Source organism: Syngnathus typhle, linkage group LG22 (assembly GCF_033458585.1).
Source record: "Syngnathus typhle isolate RoL2023-S1 ecotype Sweden linkage group LG22, RoL_Styp_1.0, whole genome shotgun sequence".
NCBI lineage: Eukaryota > Metazoa > Chordata > Actinopteri > Syngnathiformes > Syngnathidae > Syngnathus > Syngnathus typhle.
In genome coordinates, this window is record NC_083759.1 from 2,060,029 (window position 1) to 2,076,077 (window position 16,049).

Sequence of the window (16,049 nt, forward strand, 5' to 3'; positions counted from 1 at the left end):
TGGGGGAACCCCAGGATTTGCTTAATGGGATGAACAAAGGCCTGATTGATAGCCTGCCCGCGGCGGCGTCTTGAATGAGAGCTCCGCGTTAGCGGGGGGACGTCTAATGAATTTTAAATCACCTTTTCCAACCTTCATCTCTTCTATCTCCTAAAATGCAACAGTGCAGCGCAATGAGAAATCTACCGTTGGACTTGATCAAAATGTCAAAAATGCTGTCCTGTCGGTAACCACTCGTGTGTGTCTTCTTCAGATGTTTCGATGGCCATTAGCGAGCAGGCTGGACGGCAGCGAGATGCTGGAAATCCAAGTGTACAATTACAGCAAAGTCTTCAGTAACAGGTAAAAAGCCGCAAAAAGAAAAATAATCTATTTTTTTCAGTCGAGTTATGTGTTTTTACACACCCATGATAGCATGCGTGGCGGCAAAATATGGCTAAGTGCTCAAACTATTGATTGTACGCATTTGTTTTATGATATGATCGTTCCCTGCGGGGGCTTTGGTGCCGTCAGCTGCTCATTTGCGTGCGTCATCAGAGCACGTGCAATGCCGTTTTTCACTTTGTCGACGTTTACAATTAGAGTGTAAGCAAGCCTGCGACCATGTTGTGTGTTCTTCATATACTCATTGGTTTTGTGGGCTGGAATCACTTTGGGGTGGAGGTGGGGGCAGGGAGGGGAGTCCTTTCAATTATTCAACAGCTCTAATTGGTCAATTTAATGGTGACTTGATGTTTATATGAAGTGTGGGTAAGCAGTATAACCAACACTTGGAGCCTTGATAAAAACATACAGTCGATAAAGTGCACACGCTATGTTAAGATTCAGTTGCTTTCAAAAAAGACGACATTGTTTTTTATGTGCACGCTTCCATTATGGAGGCAGTTAAGCTGCAGCGAAGAAGCAATGATTCTCAGCAGGGTTACACGATGAAGTCTGCTTGGTGCAGGCGATGATAGGCTGAGTCGAAGCAATCCACACCGTCTGCTTTGGCTGCGGCGCGCAGTAAGTCTTTGCGAGGATTTGTCCAACAACGGTGAAGATCAAAATGTGCAGCAAAGCCTCTACCCACATGCTCCATTCCATCAAGTTTGCAAAAAATATGCTGTGCTTTACTATTAGTTGCTCATGAGTGGAGCACAGCTTTCAACGTGTGTCTTCTCTGCAGGTCGGTGGGGACTTTCTGCATGGTGCTCCAGAAGGTGGCAGAGGAGGGCCAGCTCCAGTTGACTGACACGCTCATCGACGATAACAACACGTCCATAAATGTGAGTCGACATGCACCGCTGTATTATTTTTATTATGATAACCCACAAGTTCAGCTATTTTATTTATTATTAGCCATATAGTTCAGGTTCAGCAGGAGAATGGCTCTTTGAGTCCACCTAAAGTTCTAACAAAGTAAGAATGGACCGGTCTCTAGGCAACAGCAGCCTAATTGTATTCTTGCCATAATTATAGCTCTTGAGGGGAACTTGTTTTTCGGCGCAGCAAAGGGGCGAAGATTAGCGCGAGGACGACGCTGCTTTTGAACAAGGCGACTTTAAGGCCTTGTGATGGAGGATGGCGGATGTGCTGACTTTTTTTTTTTTCTTTCCAGAACATAACGCGCGCCGTGGGAACGCATTAACAATTCGATTACCGAGGCTCAAGGTTAACGCTTTTGTTATGTGCGCCGGTGTTGTCGCCATAGTAACACAAAACAAAAAGCTCGACAAAGAAAACATTTACTCGCTGCTTATTTTTCTTTTCGCTTGCAATAAATCGGCTTTAATAATAATTAGGTCAAATGAATAGTCACCCCCCCCCCCAAAAGAAAGACAAAGAGGCACCAAAAACAAATTCCATTGTCACCATTGATTCCGAAAGAGATTTTAAATGACTCCTAACCAGATTTCGCCTCGCAGGCAACGTTTCGATGATTTACAGGGCCTGCCGAGTCCATTTCCTATAATGACAAATGCATTAAATTTCAAATAAAATGCCAGTTAGCCTTAAGGTGCTTTACATTATGTGCAACTGCAACAGAAAGAAATCTGACATTTCCTATAAAAAAATAAATATTGGGAGTTTTTCCACGTTCTTCATAAACACAAGACACTTTTTCTTTTCCAGACCAGCGTTACCATAGAGATCCGATACCAGTCAATGGATGGCGCAGCGGGCATGTGGAGTAACGGCGAGCATCTGGATGTCCCCGACGATCGCGACGGGATATTTACCTTCGAGACGGACAGCTTGCTGTCGGGGCAAAGCCGCGGATCCGGGACATCTGCCAAACGATCTTTGCAGGGATCCATCCCCACGTTCCGAAAGTGAGTCCAATACGAGCCCGAATCCAGCATCCATGCATTCGGTCTGTCCTTGGGCGCCAAAGCACACTTTTTTCTGCAAAGATTCTTCCTTCTGTGCCACTCTGGAAAAACACTTTCCCCCTTTTCCATGCGGCAAATTCATTTTGATGTTAATCGGACCGGATGCTTGGACCCTCCACGGCACGGATAAGGTCACCGAGGGAGTGACCTCATCTTCCAGTCGGACGTTTTCTGTTTAGGAACCGCATAGTGAAAAGCGAGACGTGCACTATTGGATAAAATTGAGGTCAGGGTCCGCAGCATTTAGAGCCGCGACGTAATTGGGACTGCGTTTGACATCGATCTCAGTCGCCAGCAGGGGGCGCTGCTGCTTAGAATATCTCCTTGAATGCCCATTAAGCAGAATGCGCAAACATAGAAGATAGAAAAAGATTGATTTGACTCTAAAGGTCATCCAAGCTAATTTCAGAATCTTTTGTGCTTCTTTTTAGGAACCTGGATTTATTTATGGAGCTGCACTAGCTTCACCTAAATTGAAAGGCATGGCTTCCCCCTGTGGGCTGTGTGCCTGCAGGATGATTTATGACAGAACCCTGAACACATTTTTTTTCTTTTTTTGGGATGCACCTCAGCTCTGCAGAGGTTTAGTTCCTCCTCATGAATATATCAAGTCCCGAGTGGGTGGACTGTCACTCAGGGGTATTAGCCGTGAAGCAGCTGACACATTTGACCACAGCAAAAATAGCAAGTATGGCTGCTGCAAACATATTAAGGAGAAATAAAATCATAATAGCTGACCCTTAAAACATCGGACACATTTTTTTTTTTCACGAACGAGTTGGTATAACTGCAATGAATTCAAAGTGATTACAGAAGCGCTCCGCTCGCTCGGAGATCCGCAGTCTGTTTTTTTCTTTTTCCTTCATCCTGGCTGCCTGCATTATGTAGGACTCCTTCATTATGACACTATGAAACACACAAAGGAGACTAAAGGGAGTGGAAAGTATTTGGAAGAACAAATAATATCATTTAGAAAGTCAAGCCCGGAGAGATTTTTTGGCGTTTAGCTGAGTTGAGTTGAAATAGCCCTAGACTGGGAAAAAAAAAAAAAAAGCTCCACCTCCTCTCATCCGAGTGATGTTCCCGGTACGGAACACACAAATGAATTATTGAACGTGGCTATATTATTCATTTTCATATCCGAGCTCACGTGCGCCAAACTTGTGATAACTTTGCCGCATCTTCAAATATTTCTGCTCACGTGCGCTCTCGGAAATGGAAATGAACCGTTCTTTTACTTGTTGGATCAACTTTGGGATGTCGATTGTTGTTGATTGATGTATTGACCCACAACATCTTTTGACTGATGGTAACAGTACCCAGGCCTCATTATCTCCACTCCTCGCCCCCTCCCTTCCTGTGTACCTCCCTCCTTGACATCCCATGTGTCACCCACTCGTTGGTTATATCTGCTTGCTTGTTTTGGACCTGCAGCATTTGGCCCATGACAAATATAACGACCCATTAAGTTTATAAAAAGGATTCATCCATTGAGAAGGTAGGTATGTAATGCTTCTTTAGGCATTGTTTTTTTTCTTCTCTAAATGATGAAGGCCAATTCCTAATTTGTTTTTAATGTTTTTAAAAAAATGTCAATATTTTTTAGGTGATATATTCTAATGACTTGATCTTGTGAATCGGCCAGTTTCATTAGCTGTTAGATCAAACAATTTAAATTAATAACTGAGAAATTCAGTTTTTTACTTTTGAAAAGTTTCAACAATATTTCCGAATAACGAGATGCGATTTATGTTTTTTTAACTTCACCGAGAAGCTCGCTAACGCGAAACATTTTTCCACACGTGAGCTGGGGATTATAGCAGAAACTGGAGCCGGATAGATTCTGAAATGCTTGAGGAGGCAAAAGTGTTTTTCATTCATTTCCTGACATCTTTCCATAGCCGCAGCAAATTAGACGGTCACGCACTTTCTTAATTATTAAGGACGCCCATTCGTGGGCTGTCGCCGATGACATCACCAGTCTTTGTCGTCGCCGGGATATGCGATCCAGATGAAACAAATGTGCAGAAACCGAACACTCTTGTTTTTGTTCGCAATCGTGGCCGGTGCCAACCGGGGGTTATACCGACTTGACTTTAATGTCGCTATGATTGACTCGGCGGTCGGTGTTGGGTTGCCTCTTGATCGGTGTCATTGAAAGTGACCTTGAAGGTGCTTGTTTGTGGATGCTATCGCTTCCTACTTTCTCATTGTCTTCATCAACAGATCAGGGAACAGAGTGTTTGCAGCCATGAAGCTTGGCAAGATCAGGAGCTCACGAGATGATCACAAGAAAGGTACAAAATAAGTTGAGGAGAACTTTCTGGATAGGACTTTACGTTTCGAATAACTTTCCCGTCTGAACCTCAGATGAGCCAGCAGTGCTCGACACGGAGGACCTGGACAAGAAGGCCATGCGTCTGGCCGGAATGTTGGAACCAGACGCCATTTCTCTGGCTTCCGTCACTGCCGTCACCACCAACATCTCCAACAAGAGGTCTCGGCTTTTACTCCAACACGAAAAGATGTCAAGTCAAATACGAATGAACGTCAATGAGAAATGTTTGTCCAGGTCCAAACCAGACATCAAGATGGAACCGAGTTCTGGACGACCAGTGGATTACCAGGTGTGCTTGCTGAGCTAACATGCTAGCTCAGTCACTTTACATTATATTCACTGTGACTCCAAAAAGATTGAAACTGACAAATTCTCAGATCAACATCACGATCATCGAGGCCCGCCAGCTTATTGGTCTCAACATGGACCCCGTGGTGTGCGTGGAAATTGGCGATGAGAAGAAGTACACGTCCATGAAGGAGTCCACCAATTGCCCCTACTACAATGAGGTGAGATTCGGTCAGCAGATGATTCTTCCGAGTCGCCCCGTGAGCCCGAGCTCCGGCTCGCGACTTTGTCTGCTATCGATTGTTTTGTCTGTGACACAAACCCCCGCGGACACACAAAGTAAAAGGTAAAGCTATCAGAGTAATGGCCCTCACATCTTCCCAGACTTATTTTCTCACCCTTCAGCGGTGCTTGCTATTCATGGATATTTATGGTGCCGTGAATGGAGGTGAGGTCGATTAGGAATGACAGTAAACGCTTGGCTTCTTTTTTAAAGGTGAAAGCCAGAGTGATTTTCTTCACAAAAGATGACAAGCACAGCTTTTTTTTATGGTCTGCCCAATTTTGCCACTGAACATTGATGTTGATATCGGCTAACACGATTTTCTTCTCCCCCCCCCCGCAGTACTTTGTCTTCGACTTCCACGTCCCGCCTGACGTCATGTTTGATAAGATCGTTAAGCTCTCGGTAAGCTCTCCGCCCTTTATTACTGTCCAATCGTTAATTCATCGTGAACGTAACGTTCTTCGGCCAAGGTTATCCGCTCGAAAAACCTTCTTCGGAGCGGAACGTTGGTAGGAACCTTCAAGATGGACGTCGGGACTGTTTATCATCAGCCTGGTAAGCGACAATACCTGAGCTATCCACGCTAACGTGTACTAATTGGTTTTTCGGTGGATCCCAGAACATCAGTTCTACCACAAGTGGGCCATCCTGTCCGACCCGGTCGATATCACGGCGGGATGCAAAGGCTACTTGAAATGCGACATCGCCGTGGTAGGTAAAGGCGACAACATCAAGACTCCGCACAAAGCCAACGAGACCGACGAGGACGACATCGAGGGGTAGGCCGGATCTCAAATATGAATCCGCCGAGACCTTTAGCTTCTCAAGATCTTAACTTCTTCCAGGAACCTGCTTCTTCCCGAAGGGATTCCAGCCGAGCGTCAGTGGGCGAGATTCTATGTGAAGGTCTACCGTGCCGAGGGTCTCCCTAAGATGAACACCAACATTATGGCTAACGTGAAGAAGGCCTTCATAGGAGAAAATCGGGACCTGGTGGATCCTTACGTTCAAGTGCACTTTTCTGGGCAGAAGGTAAATCCCCGCCAAAGTTGGGCTAACTGCTGCAAGGGTCATTTTCAAAACATGTACCGTCCGCAGGGGAAGACCTCAGTCCAGAAAAGCAGTTACGAACCCATCTGGAACGAGCAGATCGTCTTCACCGAGCTCTTCCCGCCGCTCTGCAAACGCTTGAAGGTCCAAATCCGCGACTCGGATAAGGTGAACGACGTCGCCATCGGAACCCACTTCATTGACCTGCGCAAAATATCCAATGATGGTGACAGAGGTAGGTCAAAAAAAAAAAATTTAAAAATACAGGATGTCTTCTTAATTGCTTCCACGTGCTTCAGGGTTCTTGCCGACCTTGGGTCCGGCCTGGGCCAACATGTACGGCTCTACACGCCAGTACACCTTGATGGATGAGCACCAGGATCTGAACGATGGACTGGGCGAGGGCGTGTCCTTCCGGGCCCGTCTACTGCTATCCGTGGCCGTGGAGGTCCTAGACACCAGCTCCCCGGAGATCCTCAGCTCCACCGACGTGCAGATAGATTCCGTCTCCAACATCTCGGAGGTGAAGAATCGAGCCACTTAACTAGCGCTCAGCGTTTTTGATTGTCCCTGTGTCCTTCTTCCTGCCAGAGCGCCACGGGGAAGATGGAGGAGTTCTTTCTCTTCGGAGCCTTCCTGGAGGCCACCATGATTGACCGAAAGATCGGCGACAAGCCGATTACATTTGAGGTCACCATAGGTACGGAAGTAGCTTTCCTTTCTTCTCGTTGAAGCGTGAAGGTTGACCTTGTGATGATGCACCTCCGACAAAGGTAACTATGGCAACCAGATAGACGGCACCAGCAAGCCGTCATTGTCGAGAAAGAAGAAAAAGGATGACGAGAACGACGACGAGGACAGCGAACTCATCCAGAACTCCAGCGAAGACGAGGCCGATGAGGAAAGCGACCTGGAGTCGGTCTCCTGCACGCCCCACGTGAGGCCCGTCATCACGGACAGGTCAGAAAGGTCACATCCTAGAACGCCAAATGACCTTTCACCCCAAGATCCAACGCAACTGTTTGTTCCAGGAATTACTTTCACCTTCCCTACTCGGAGAAGAAACCATGCGTGTACATCAAAAGCTGGTGGCAAGACCAGAGACGACGACTGTACAACTCCAACATGATGGACAAGATCGCCGACAAGCTGGTCGGTGCGCTTCTTTTGCCCTCCGCCCCCATTTCTGGCTTTTCTTCTCACTCTCTTGTTTGGTGCCCAGGAGGAAGGCATCAATGATGTTCAGGAGATCATCAAGACAGAGAAGGCCTTTCCGGAGCGCCGACTCAGAGGAGTTCTGGAGGAACTGAGCGTTGGCTGCAGGTCAGCGCCATTGTTTACATTTGTCCAAATGCCGGCAATATTCTCACGTCCACCTTTTGCTCTTTTCCCAGCCGCTTTATAAATTTGGCCAACAAGGACTTAAACCAGGCCGGGAGAACCAAACTGGATCGGGAAAGACTCAAGTCCTGCATGAGAGAGATGGTAATGCGTCCATTTTTAAACAGTCCAGAGAGATTCTCGCTTATTGTCTCGGTTCTTGTAGGACAACATGGGCCAGCAGGCCAAACAGATGAGGACGCAAGTGAAGAAGAACACAGTGAAAGACAAAATAAAAATTGTGCAAAACTTCCTGCAGAGGCTTCGCTTCCTCGCCGACGAGGTAGACGCTCCAATCCGGAATGAAAAAGTTCCGATCTCATGATTCTCGTGATTCTTGTCCAGCCTCAACACAGCATCCCCGACGTGTTCGTGTGGATGATGAGCAACAATAAACGCATCGCGTACGCCCGCATTCCATCCAAGGACATCCTCTACTCGCTCGTGGATGAGGAGACGGGGAAGGACTGCGGCAAAGTTAAAGCTGTCTTTCTTAAGGTATGATGTCACCCGCTCGCTGGCTTCCAACCTCCAGAGTCCCACCTCTGCTGTTTTGTCCACAGCTGCCCGGTAAAAAAGGTTTCGGGCCGGCCGGTTGGACCGTTCAGGCCAAGCTGGAGTTATACTTGTGGCTGGGACTCACTAAGCAAAAGAAAGAATTCCTCAGCGGTCTTCCCAACGGTTTTGAGGAGGTCAAAGCTCCTAAAACGGCATCCAACCTGCTTCCCACTGTACCGCCCGTCAGCTTGGTGTATAACAGTGAGTGCGAAATTGGTTTCCGATAAATGTTTTTGGAGCTGATTGGGGTTTTTTTTTTTTGTGACCGACAGTGAAGCAGGTCTTCCAGCTGAGGGCGCACATGTACCAAGCGCGAAGCCTGTTCGCCGCCGACAGCAGCGGCCTCTCCGACCCCTTCGCCAGAGTCTTCTTCTCCACTCATAGTCAGGTTACTGAGGTAAAGCCTGACTCTCCAAATGGCGATGTTTTATTTTGTCATTTTTCAAGACCTAACTATGTTCTGCAGGTTCTGAGCGAGACCCTGTGCCCCACTTGGGACCAGCTGCTGGTTTTCGACAACGTGGAGCTGTTTGGGGAGGCCGGCGAGCTGAGAGACGACCCGCCGATCATCGTGGTGGAAATTTACGACCAAGACACAGTGGTAGGGTTTGCGCTCGGTGACATGGGAGAAAAACAACGGTGGACTCTCATGAAAGCCCTTTGCTTCTCTTTCCATCTTCTGACCTTCTGTGCACCTCCTGTCTTTGTTTAAATAGAGTGTGAAATCATCATTTTCAGGGGAATATTGTGATTTTTTTTTTTTTTTTTTTCTTGGGGTGGGGATTATTCAATTTCACCCTTTGCAGATTTGGATTGTATCATCCCACAAGTGGCACCATTTTATTTTTATTTATTTATTTATTTATTTTTATTTTAAGTGTAAGATAAAGAAAAAAAACAAAATTTCCCTGAAAATTTCCCATTTGGCCAAATACCTCCAAATTCCTTTCCATTGTCATTGAAAGTACTTTCCATATATATACATCTAACCAACACTGCCCTCAAGTGGGTGGCGGTGGAAACTGCATCCTCCCTCCCATCCTCACCTAACCCCAACTCTCCATCGCTATGATGCCGCGTCCAGGGCAAAGCGGAGTTCATAGGTCGCACGTTCGCCAAGCCCACCATCAAAATGTGCGAAGAGCACTACGGCCCTCCGAGGTTTCCGCCCCAGCTGGAGTACTTTCAGATCTACAGAGGGAACTGCACTGCTGGAGAACTGCTGGCTGCATTTGAGCTCCTTCAGGTAAATGATGGAGGCTAAAAAAAAAAGGCTTTCCATTTCCTGTCTTCCATACCAACTCCAACTTATTTCTGAATAGAACTCACCTGGTGTTATCATTTTCCCATTTCAAATGAACTACTGGGCATCGCTCTTCCTTTTCCCTCTCTTGTGAAACCACCCGTCCCCCGCTCCAGATCCCTTTCGATGGCGAGGAGGTTAGACGGGCTCTCATCGCTGTCCATAACTTTGCCGTTCCTCAGATAAAGGTGCTCTTCTCTTTTCATCTCTTCAATCTCACTTCCTGAACCTTCATCCATCATCGTCATGCAGAGGAAGCATTGAAATCCAGGAGACAATGCTAATAGCTAACATGGATGCTTACAAATCAAGTTGATTTATATTTACGGAGCCACATGGAAATCAATAAGTACAGAACCGAAATATTCTCTCCGATCCCTCGTTAGATTGGTCAAGGAGGGACGGCGGATCTTCCTCCGCTGGAAGGAGCGACAGATTCCGAGCGAGGTCCGATTATCCCGGTTCCAATGGGGATCCGACCCGTTCTGAGTCGCTACCGCATCGAGGTGGGATTTAGTTTTGGATTCGATTACAATCGACAACATACTAAGAAGTTGATTTTTGGCCGGTCCAGGTTTTGTTTTGGGGCTTGAGGGACCTCAAGAGGGTCAACCTGGCCCAGGTGGATCGGCCCCGCGTGGACATTGAGTGCGCTGGGAAAGGTGTTCAGTCTGTCGTCATCCAGAACTACAAAAAGAACCCCAATTTCAGCACATTGGTTAAATGGTTTGAGGTGGTGAGTATCTCCAAAGTCAGGAGCAGAAATTGGAAGTTAGGATTTTTAATGTTGACAACAACCTTTCTCCTTAGGACCTTCCTGAAAATGAGCTCCTCCACCCGCCGCTCAACATCAGGGTGGTGGACTGCCGAGCTTTCGGTCGCTACACGCTGGTGGGTTCCCATGCGGTCACGTGTCTGAGGCGTTTCCTCTACTGCACCCCCGACAAGACGTCCAGAAACTGGAGCAGCGCAGGTAGCAAACATTAGTTTCTGGTCATTAATTAGATTTTAAAATGTATATAGTATGGAAAAAAAATAATAATAAGAATGGGTTTTTTTGTAAAAAAAGAGACTTGTATAATAAGTTGTTTTTTTTTAATAAAAATAAAAAAGACCATTGCAGCATTTCCTTGCGCCCTCTGCAGGCGAAATCGTCATCAACATGGACTCCATGGAACCCGCCATCCGGAAAATGGATACGTGTGTCAAGTTAGATGCTGTAAGTACTAAAGTGGTATTTTGAATGTTATAGTTTTTGTAGAATCTCTGAAAATTTTGCAATGAATTAAACTCATCTCTGATATTTATTTGTAGACATCTGATGCTGTTGTAAAAGTTGACATGGTAAGTGTTTGTTCCGACAGAACAAGGAGCATCAGATGACCTCGTACTTGGGTAATAGAGTACTAAAAAAAAAAAATAGAGTGACTTAAATTTCTAATCTGTTTTGAATAGATTGAGGAAGAGAGTGACCGAGACAAAAAGAAGAAGAAAAAGAAAAAGAAGGGAGCTCTGGATGAAGAGGACGACACAGACGAGAGCGTGCTGGATTGGTGGTCCAAATATTTTGCTTCCATAGAGACGTTGAAAGAGGTTCGTGCAAGACAATGAGAATTATTACCAAAAAAAAAGAATAAATCATCATAAATTTCCAAACCTCTGTAGACCATCAGAGCTCAGGAAGCAGCTCAGGCCGAAGCAGAGGAGCGAGAAGACCTGGAAATTGCAGCTGAGACGGCAGGTACGGAACTGACAAGACCTGCTAGAATAATTTTGGGTGACTCGACTACAAAACGTTCAACCCGCAGATATCAAATACGATGACGTTATTCGGAAAGGCCACAGGATGAGGGAGAGGCACAAGGAGAAGAGAAGTGCCAAGGAGAAGAAGAAGAGCCACACGGTGGACGCGGCCGAAAAACGAACAGTTAGATCCAAAGTGGACGAGTTGATGGTATGCGACAAAATGGGGCTTAAAACAGAGCCCTGCGGAACTTTTTTTTTTTTCTTACTTTGCATTTTGTGACGTCGATTTTGCAAATTTGACTGAAAAATAGCAAAAGAATCATGAGTCAAACAAATCGTATCGTCTCAGGTGTACAACAAGGAGCTCGAGACCGAGTACGGTAACTTTGAAGACTGGCTGCACACCTTCAACCTGTACAGAGGGAAAGCCGGCGACGACGACGAACACGCTCTGGATGAGGACCGCATTGTCGGGCGATTTAAGGTCTTTTTTTGGGAAGAATCAAAAAGAGTTGAATCAAAGAGTTGATTCTGTAACCTGCGTTCAGGGTTCCTTGTGCATGTACAAAGTACCATTGTCCGAGGAGATGACAAAAGACGTGGGATTCGATCCAAACATGGGCATGTTCCAGAGCATTCCTCATAACGACCCCATCGGCGTGCTCGTTCGGGTGTACGTGGTCAGGGTACGTTGCCCGCTACGTCCAAATCCACCCGGACGTCAAACTTCAACCATCTTATTGTCCTCCAGGCCACGGATCTTCATCCTGCAGACATCAACGGAAAAGCAGACCCGTACGTTGTCATTAAACTGGGGAAATCCGAAGTCAAGGACAAAGAGAACTACATCTCCAAACAGCTCAATCCCGTGTTTGGAAAGTGAGTCAACTCCCAGATTTGGATTAAAAGCAAAAATTTGAATCGTATAATCACAGATGTCCATCTTGTCTCGCAGGGCGTTTGACATCGAAGCGACATTCCCCATGGAGTCCATGCTTACGGTTTCCGTGTACGACTGGGACCTGGTGGGCACGGATGACCTGATCGGAGAGACCAAGATCGATTTAGAGAATCGCTTCTACAGCAAATACAGAGCCACCTGCGGCCTCTCCTCCACCTACTCTCTGTAAGCCATCTTTGGTATGTCCACATTTGACTACTCCAACTATTTGTGTTTTGTCCACATTAGCCACGGGTACAATATTTGGCGGGATCCTTTGAAGCCAAGCCAGATCCTCGCAAAGCTCTGTAAGGAAGCCAAGATCGATCCTCCTCAGTACAGCCCGGGAGGGAAGGTCAAGGTGGCCAACTGCATTTTCGTGGGACCGACCGAGATCGAGGATGAAAACGGTAGGACGGCACGGCACGCCATACACAATTAAGCGTTGAAGTATTTCTAACAAAGTGATGCGCTCACACTTAAAAGGTTTGAAGAAGCAGACGGAAGAACATTTAGCTCTGACGGCGCTGAACCACTGGGAGGAGATCCCACGAGTGGGCTGCCGGCTCGTTCCGGAACACGTGGAGACCAGGCCCTTGTTGAACCCGGATAAACCGGGCATTGAGCAGGTAAAGGTGGGGGGGGGGGGGAGAAAAAAAAAAGGCGCGCTTGCTTTGACCGATGTCCCCGTGTGCTAAAGGGGCGAATCGAGATGTGGGTGGACATGTTTCCTGCCGACATGCCGGCTCCCGGGCCGGCCATTGAGATAGCACCACGGAAGCCCAAAAGGTGAGCCCGCCAGGCGTGCTGCATCCCTGAATAAAAGTGGAACAGAAATATATATAGTTTGGCGGCGTGGGAAGATTTTTGGGCCAATGACAAGGTACGGTGCTAAAGTTTTTGCATTCGCCAGTTTGAGTGAACCTTATGTGGCTAATGACATCATTGGAAAAACAAAAACACAATGAAGGTGCCACTATTGCTAAATACAAAAACAAATTTCAAATATTTTTCCAACCAATTCTACTTAGATAAAAAAAATGTCTCGGTTGCTTTTGATTTATTTTAAAATACATTCATTTTAAATGTAGGTCCCAATTTTAATTGTATTTTTTTTTCCCCAAGTTGAAGAAATAAAAATATATTAAAAATAAAAATATAAGAAATAACATAAGTATGGAAATATACATAGAAATATATTAAAAATAATAATAATCACTTCTTGCTACTATTTAGCTCCCCATGTGCAGTGTCTATGTGTATGTCCTCCTCCCTTTACCAGATATGAGCTCAGGGTGATTATTTGGAATACAGACGAAGTAATACTGGAAGACGATGATTACTTCACTGGGGAAAAGTCCAGTGACATATTTGTCAGGGGGTACGTACAGCGGGATGCAGCCAAGCAAATGGCGCCGGCCGCATCCCCAGCTGTGTGTGGTGTGGACTTGTTTTGTTTGCACTTAACTACCTTTTTTTTTCTTTTGTTTCCATTTGTCGCGTGTGTGTCCGTCTTTGGTGTTTGTGGCGTGTCTCTTGCTTGTGTGCAGCTTTGAGCTTCGTGTTATTATTTGGAACACTGATGACGTAATTCTAGAGGACGATGCTTTCCTGACAGGGGAGAAGATGTCTGACATCTATGTCAGGGGGTAAAAAAAAAAAAAAAGAGATTTCATCGCATGGCTCGTATCACTTTGTGCATGTTTACGGAAATGAGGAAAGGCTTGCTCCGTTGCTTTGGCGTAACCATTTGAGGCGCATGTACGGCCAAACCCGTCGACCGGGTTCTGATCCACGGTCTCGCCCGTCTTGCCAGGTGGCTGAAGGGGCAGCAGGAAGACCGACAGGACACGGACGTGCACTACCACTCCCTGACCGGAGAGGGCAACTTCAACTGGCGCTTCGTCTTCCCCTTCGATTACCTCATGGCGGAGGAGAAAATCGTCATCTCAAAGAAAGAATCCATGTTCTCCTGGGACGAGACGGAGTACAAGATCCCGGCTCGCCTCACCCTGCAGGTGTGGGACGCTGATCATTTTTCTGCTGATGACTTCCTGGGTAAGTCGTGAAATTGGACTCAATATATGAGAATGCGCCGAGACGAGATTTGGACTACTCGCAGGTGCCATCGAACTGGACCTAAATCGCTTCCCTCGCGGGGCAAAGACATCTAAGCAGTGCTCCATCGACTTGATCCGAAATGAGCAGGAACTTCCCTCCATTTCCATCTTCAAGCAAAAGAGGGTGAAGGGTTGGTGGCCCTTTGTGGCTCGCGATGAGAACGATGAAATGGAGCTGACGGTAAGACCAAACGTGATCAGGCAATCCGATTTTTTTTTTTCTTTCTACCCACTCTTGTGACCTTTTGCCCTCTCTGCTGTTTCTCCAGGGCAAAGTGGAGGCTGAACTCCATCTGGTGACTGCAGAGGAGGCAGAGAAAAGTCCAGTGGGACTCGGACGGAACGAGCCCGATCCACTGGAAAAACCAAAGTGAGCTCCAAGTGACTCCCTGCACAGTGAAGACACGCATGGCTGATTTAATTCTTTGCTGCTTAGCGTTCTTTCTCTCAGTGAGGAAAGCGGTGCAATACATGTGACAACCACTGCTTTCCTCACTGATACCTTCTCTTCCATTTCTTCTTCTACCCCCTCCTCTCTCCTCCTCTTCTGTCGTTTCTTTGCTGCCCCCCCCCCATGCTCATAAGTCGCCCGGATACAAGCTTCATGTGGTTGCTGGGTCCTCTCAAGTCCATTCGCTACTTCTTGTGGCACAACTACCGCTGGCTGATCCTCAAGGTGCTGGGTCTCATTCTGCTGCTCCTCATGCTGGGCCTCTTCCTCTACTCCATCCCTGGCTACCTGGTCAAGAAGATTCTGGGTGTCTGATGAGCCGAGCCGGTAGTCTTGGTGCTCCAACCAACCCCTCTTCCTCCTATTCTTCTTCTATGTTCTGTGCATGGCTTTTGCATCCTACTGTCTTGTTTTTTTTTGTTTTTTTTTCCCCACGGCTGCTAACGAGTTACTATTTCTTGTGTCCACCATCAAGTCGGCCAGACACCACCTTCCTGTGGTTCCTGAGCCCGCTGAAAGCTATCCGCTACCTGGTGTGCAACCGCTACAAGTGGCTCATCATCAAGATCGTGCTGGTCCTGCTCCTGCTCATCATGCTGGGCCTTTTCCTGTACAGTATGCCAGGCTACCTGGTCAAGAAGTTGCTCGGGGCCTAAACCAGAACATCAAGTGGGCGGGGAGAGTGGAAGTATATCTATCTATCTATCTATCTATCTATCTATCTATCTATCTATCTATCTATCTATCTATCTATCTATCTATCTATCTATCTATCTATCTATCTATCTATCTATCTCGATAGATATAGATATATGTAGATATAGTAAAGTGTGTATATATATAGTAAAGTATGAATATATGTCTGTCTGTGAAGTCTCTCTCTCTATTTATATGTATGTATAGTACATATACAACTATGATTTGACTTAATATTTTTCACATTTAAACATTTTCTTGTTTTGTACCAACAAAATAAACGATTGTTTGAATAATGGCAATTTCACTCATTACCAAGCTAATCATAATTAATATGATTTTTTTTTTTTATATAATCAGGCAGCCTTGAGTTAAATCAATTTACAGTTATGTTGATTTTTGGTTTTACGCATAAACTGTATATATGTTCATTTGTTGGTTCCGATATTATGTCAGGATTTTGTACCTAATTTTGTGTCCATTTTTGTAGCTACTTCTTTACAATCTCTGCTTGCTTC

General features: G+C 46.1%; 1 protein-coding gene across 7 annotated transcripts in view; it reads left to right on the plus strand.

Annotated features, from left to right (window-relative positions):
• The window catches only part of otofa (otoferlin a), a 121,096-nt gene extending 105,269 nt beyond the window's left edge, over positions 1 to 15,827 (plus strand). For 2 of the 7 annotated variants that reach the window (XM_061270618.1, XM_061270617.1), the window contains 46 exons: positions 254 to 342; positions 1,169 to 1,268; positions 2,116 to 2,315; positions 4,602 to 4,672; positions 4,746 to 4,872; positions 4,948 to 5,002; positions 5,091 to 5,222; positions 5,627 to 5,689; positions 5,758 to 5,842; positions 5,907 to 6,066; positions 6,133 to 6,319; positions 6,386 to 6,572; positions 6,637 to 6,860; positions 6,929 to 7,037; positions 7,111 to 7,297; positions 7,369 to 7,489; positions 7,560 to 7,660; positions 7,732 to 7,822; positions 7,884 to 8,000; positions 8,063 to 8,215; positions 8,281 to 8,476; positions 8,548 to 8,672; positions 8,742 to 8,876; positions 9,360 to 9,521; positions 9,695 to 9,766; positions 9,965 to 10,084; positions 10,153 to 10,314; positions 10,389 to 10,551; positions 10,724 to 10,797; positions 10,893 to 10,922; positions 11,034 to 11,171; positions 11,244 to 11,319; positions 11,387 to 11,532; positions 11,674 to 11,808; positions 11,873 to 12,010; positions 12,076 to 12,203; positions 12,280 to 12,450; positions 12,514 to 12,674; positions 12,751 to 12,893; positions 12,965 to 13,053; positions 13,547 to 13,645; positions 13,815 to 13,913; positions 14,081 to 14,322; positions 14,387 to 14,565; positions 14,654 to 14,754; positions 15,311 to 15,827. In XM_061270618.1, coding sequence (XP_061126602.1) covers positions 254 to 342; positions 1,169 to 1,268; positions 2,116 to 2,315; positions 4,602 to 4,672; positions 4,746 to 4,872; positions 4,948 to 5,002; positions 5,091 to 5,222; positions 5,627 to 5,689; positions 5,758 to 5,842; positions 5,907 to 6,066; positions 6,133 to 6,319; positions 6,386 to 6,572; positions 6,637 to 6,860; positions 6,929 to 7,037; positions 7,111 to 7,297; positions 7,369 to 7,489; positions 7,560 to 7,660; positions 7,732 to 7,822; positions 7,884 to 8,000; positions 8,063 to 8,215; positions 8,281 to 8,476; positions 8,548 to 8,672; positions 8,742 to 8,876; positions 9,360 to 9,521; positions 9,695 to 9,766; positions 9,965 to 10,084; positions 10,153 to 10,314; positions 10,389 to 10,551; positions 10,724 to 10,797; positions 10,893 to 10,922; positions 11,034 to 11,171; positions 11,244 to 11,319; positions 11,387 to 11,532; positions 11,674 to 11,808; positions 11,873 to 12,010; positions 12,076 to 12,203; positions 12,280 to 12,450; positions 12,514 to 12,674; positions 12,751 to 12,893; positions 12,965 to 13,053; positions 13,547 to 13,645; positions 13,815 to 13,913; positions 14,081 to 14,322; positions 14,387 to 14,565; positions 14,654 to 14,754; positions 15,311 to 15,491 — 6,024 coding nt within the window. In that variant the 3' untranslated portion in view covers positions 15,492 to 15,827. Of the gene's footprint in view, positions 1 to 253; positions 343 to 1,168; positions 1,269 to 2,115; positions 2,316 to 4,601; positions 4,673 to 4,745; positions 4,873 to 4,947; positions 5,003 to 5,090; positions 5,223 to 5,626; positions 5,690 to 5,757; positions 5,843 to 5,906; positions 6,067 to 6,132; positions 6,320 to 6,385; positions 6,573 to 6,636; positions 6,861 to 6,928; positions 7,038 to 7,110; positions 7,298 to 7,368; positions 7,490 to 7,559; positions 7,661 to 7,731; positions 7,823 to 7,883; positions 8,001 to 8,062; positions 8,216 to 8,280; positions 8,477 to 8,547; positions 8,673 to 8,741; positions 8,877 to 9,359; positions 9,522 to 9,694; positions 9,767 to 9,964; positions 10,085 to 10,152; positions 10,315 to 10,388; positions 10,552 to 10,723; positions 10,798 to 10,892; positions 10,923 to 11,033; positions 11,172 to 11,243; positions 11,320 to 11,386; positions 11,533 to 11,673; positions 11,809 to 11,872; positions 12,011 to 12,075; positions 12,204 to 12,279; positions 12,451 to 12,513; positions 12,675 to 12,750; positions 12,894 to 12,964; positions 13,054 to 13,546; positions 13,646 to 13,814; positions 13,914 to 14,080; positions 14,323 to 14,386; positions 14,566 to 14,653; positions 14,755 to 15,310 lie in introns of those variants that run through there. The other 5 variants (XM_061270620.1, XM_061270619.1, XM_061270622.1 and 2 more) reach the window with 5 other exon arrangements.
• Positions 15,828 to 16,049: the final 222 nt, after the last annotated feature.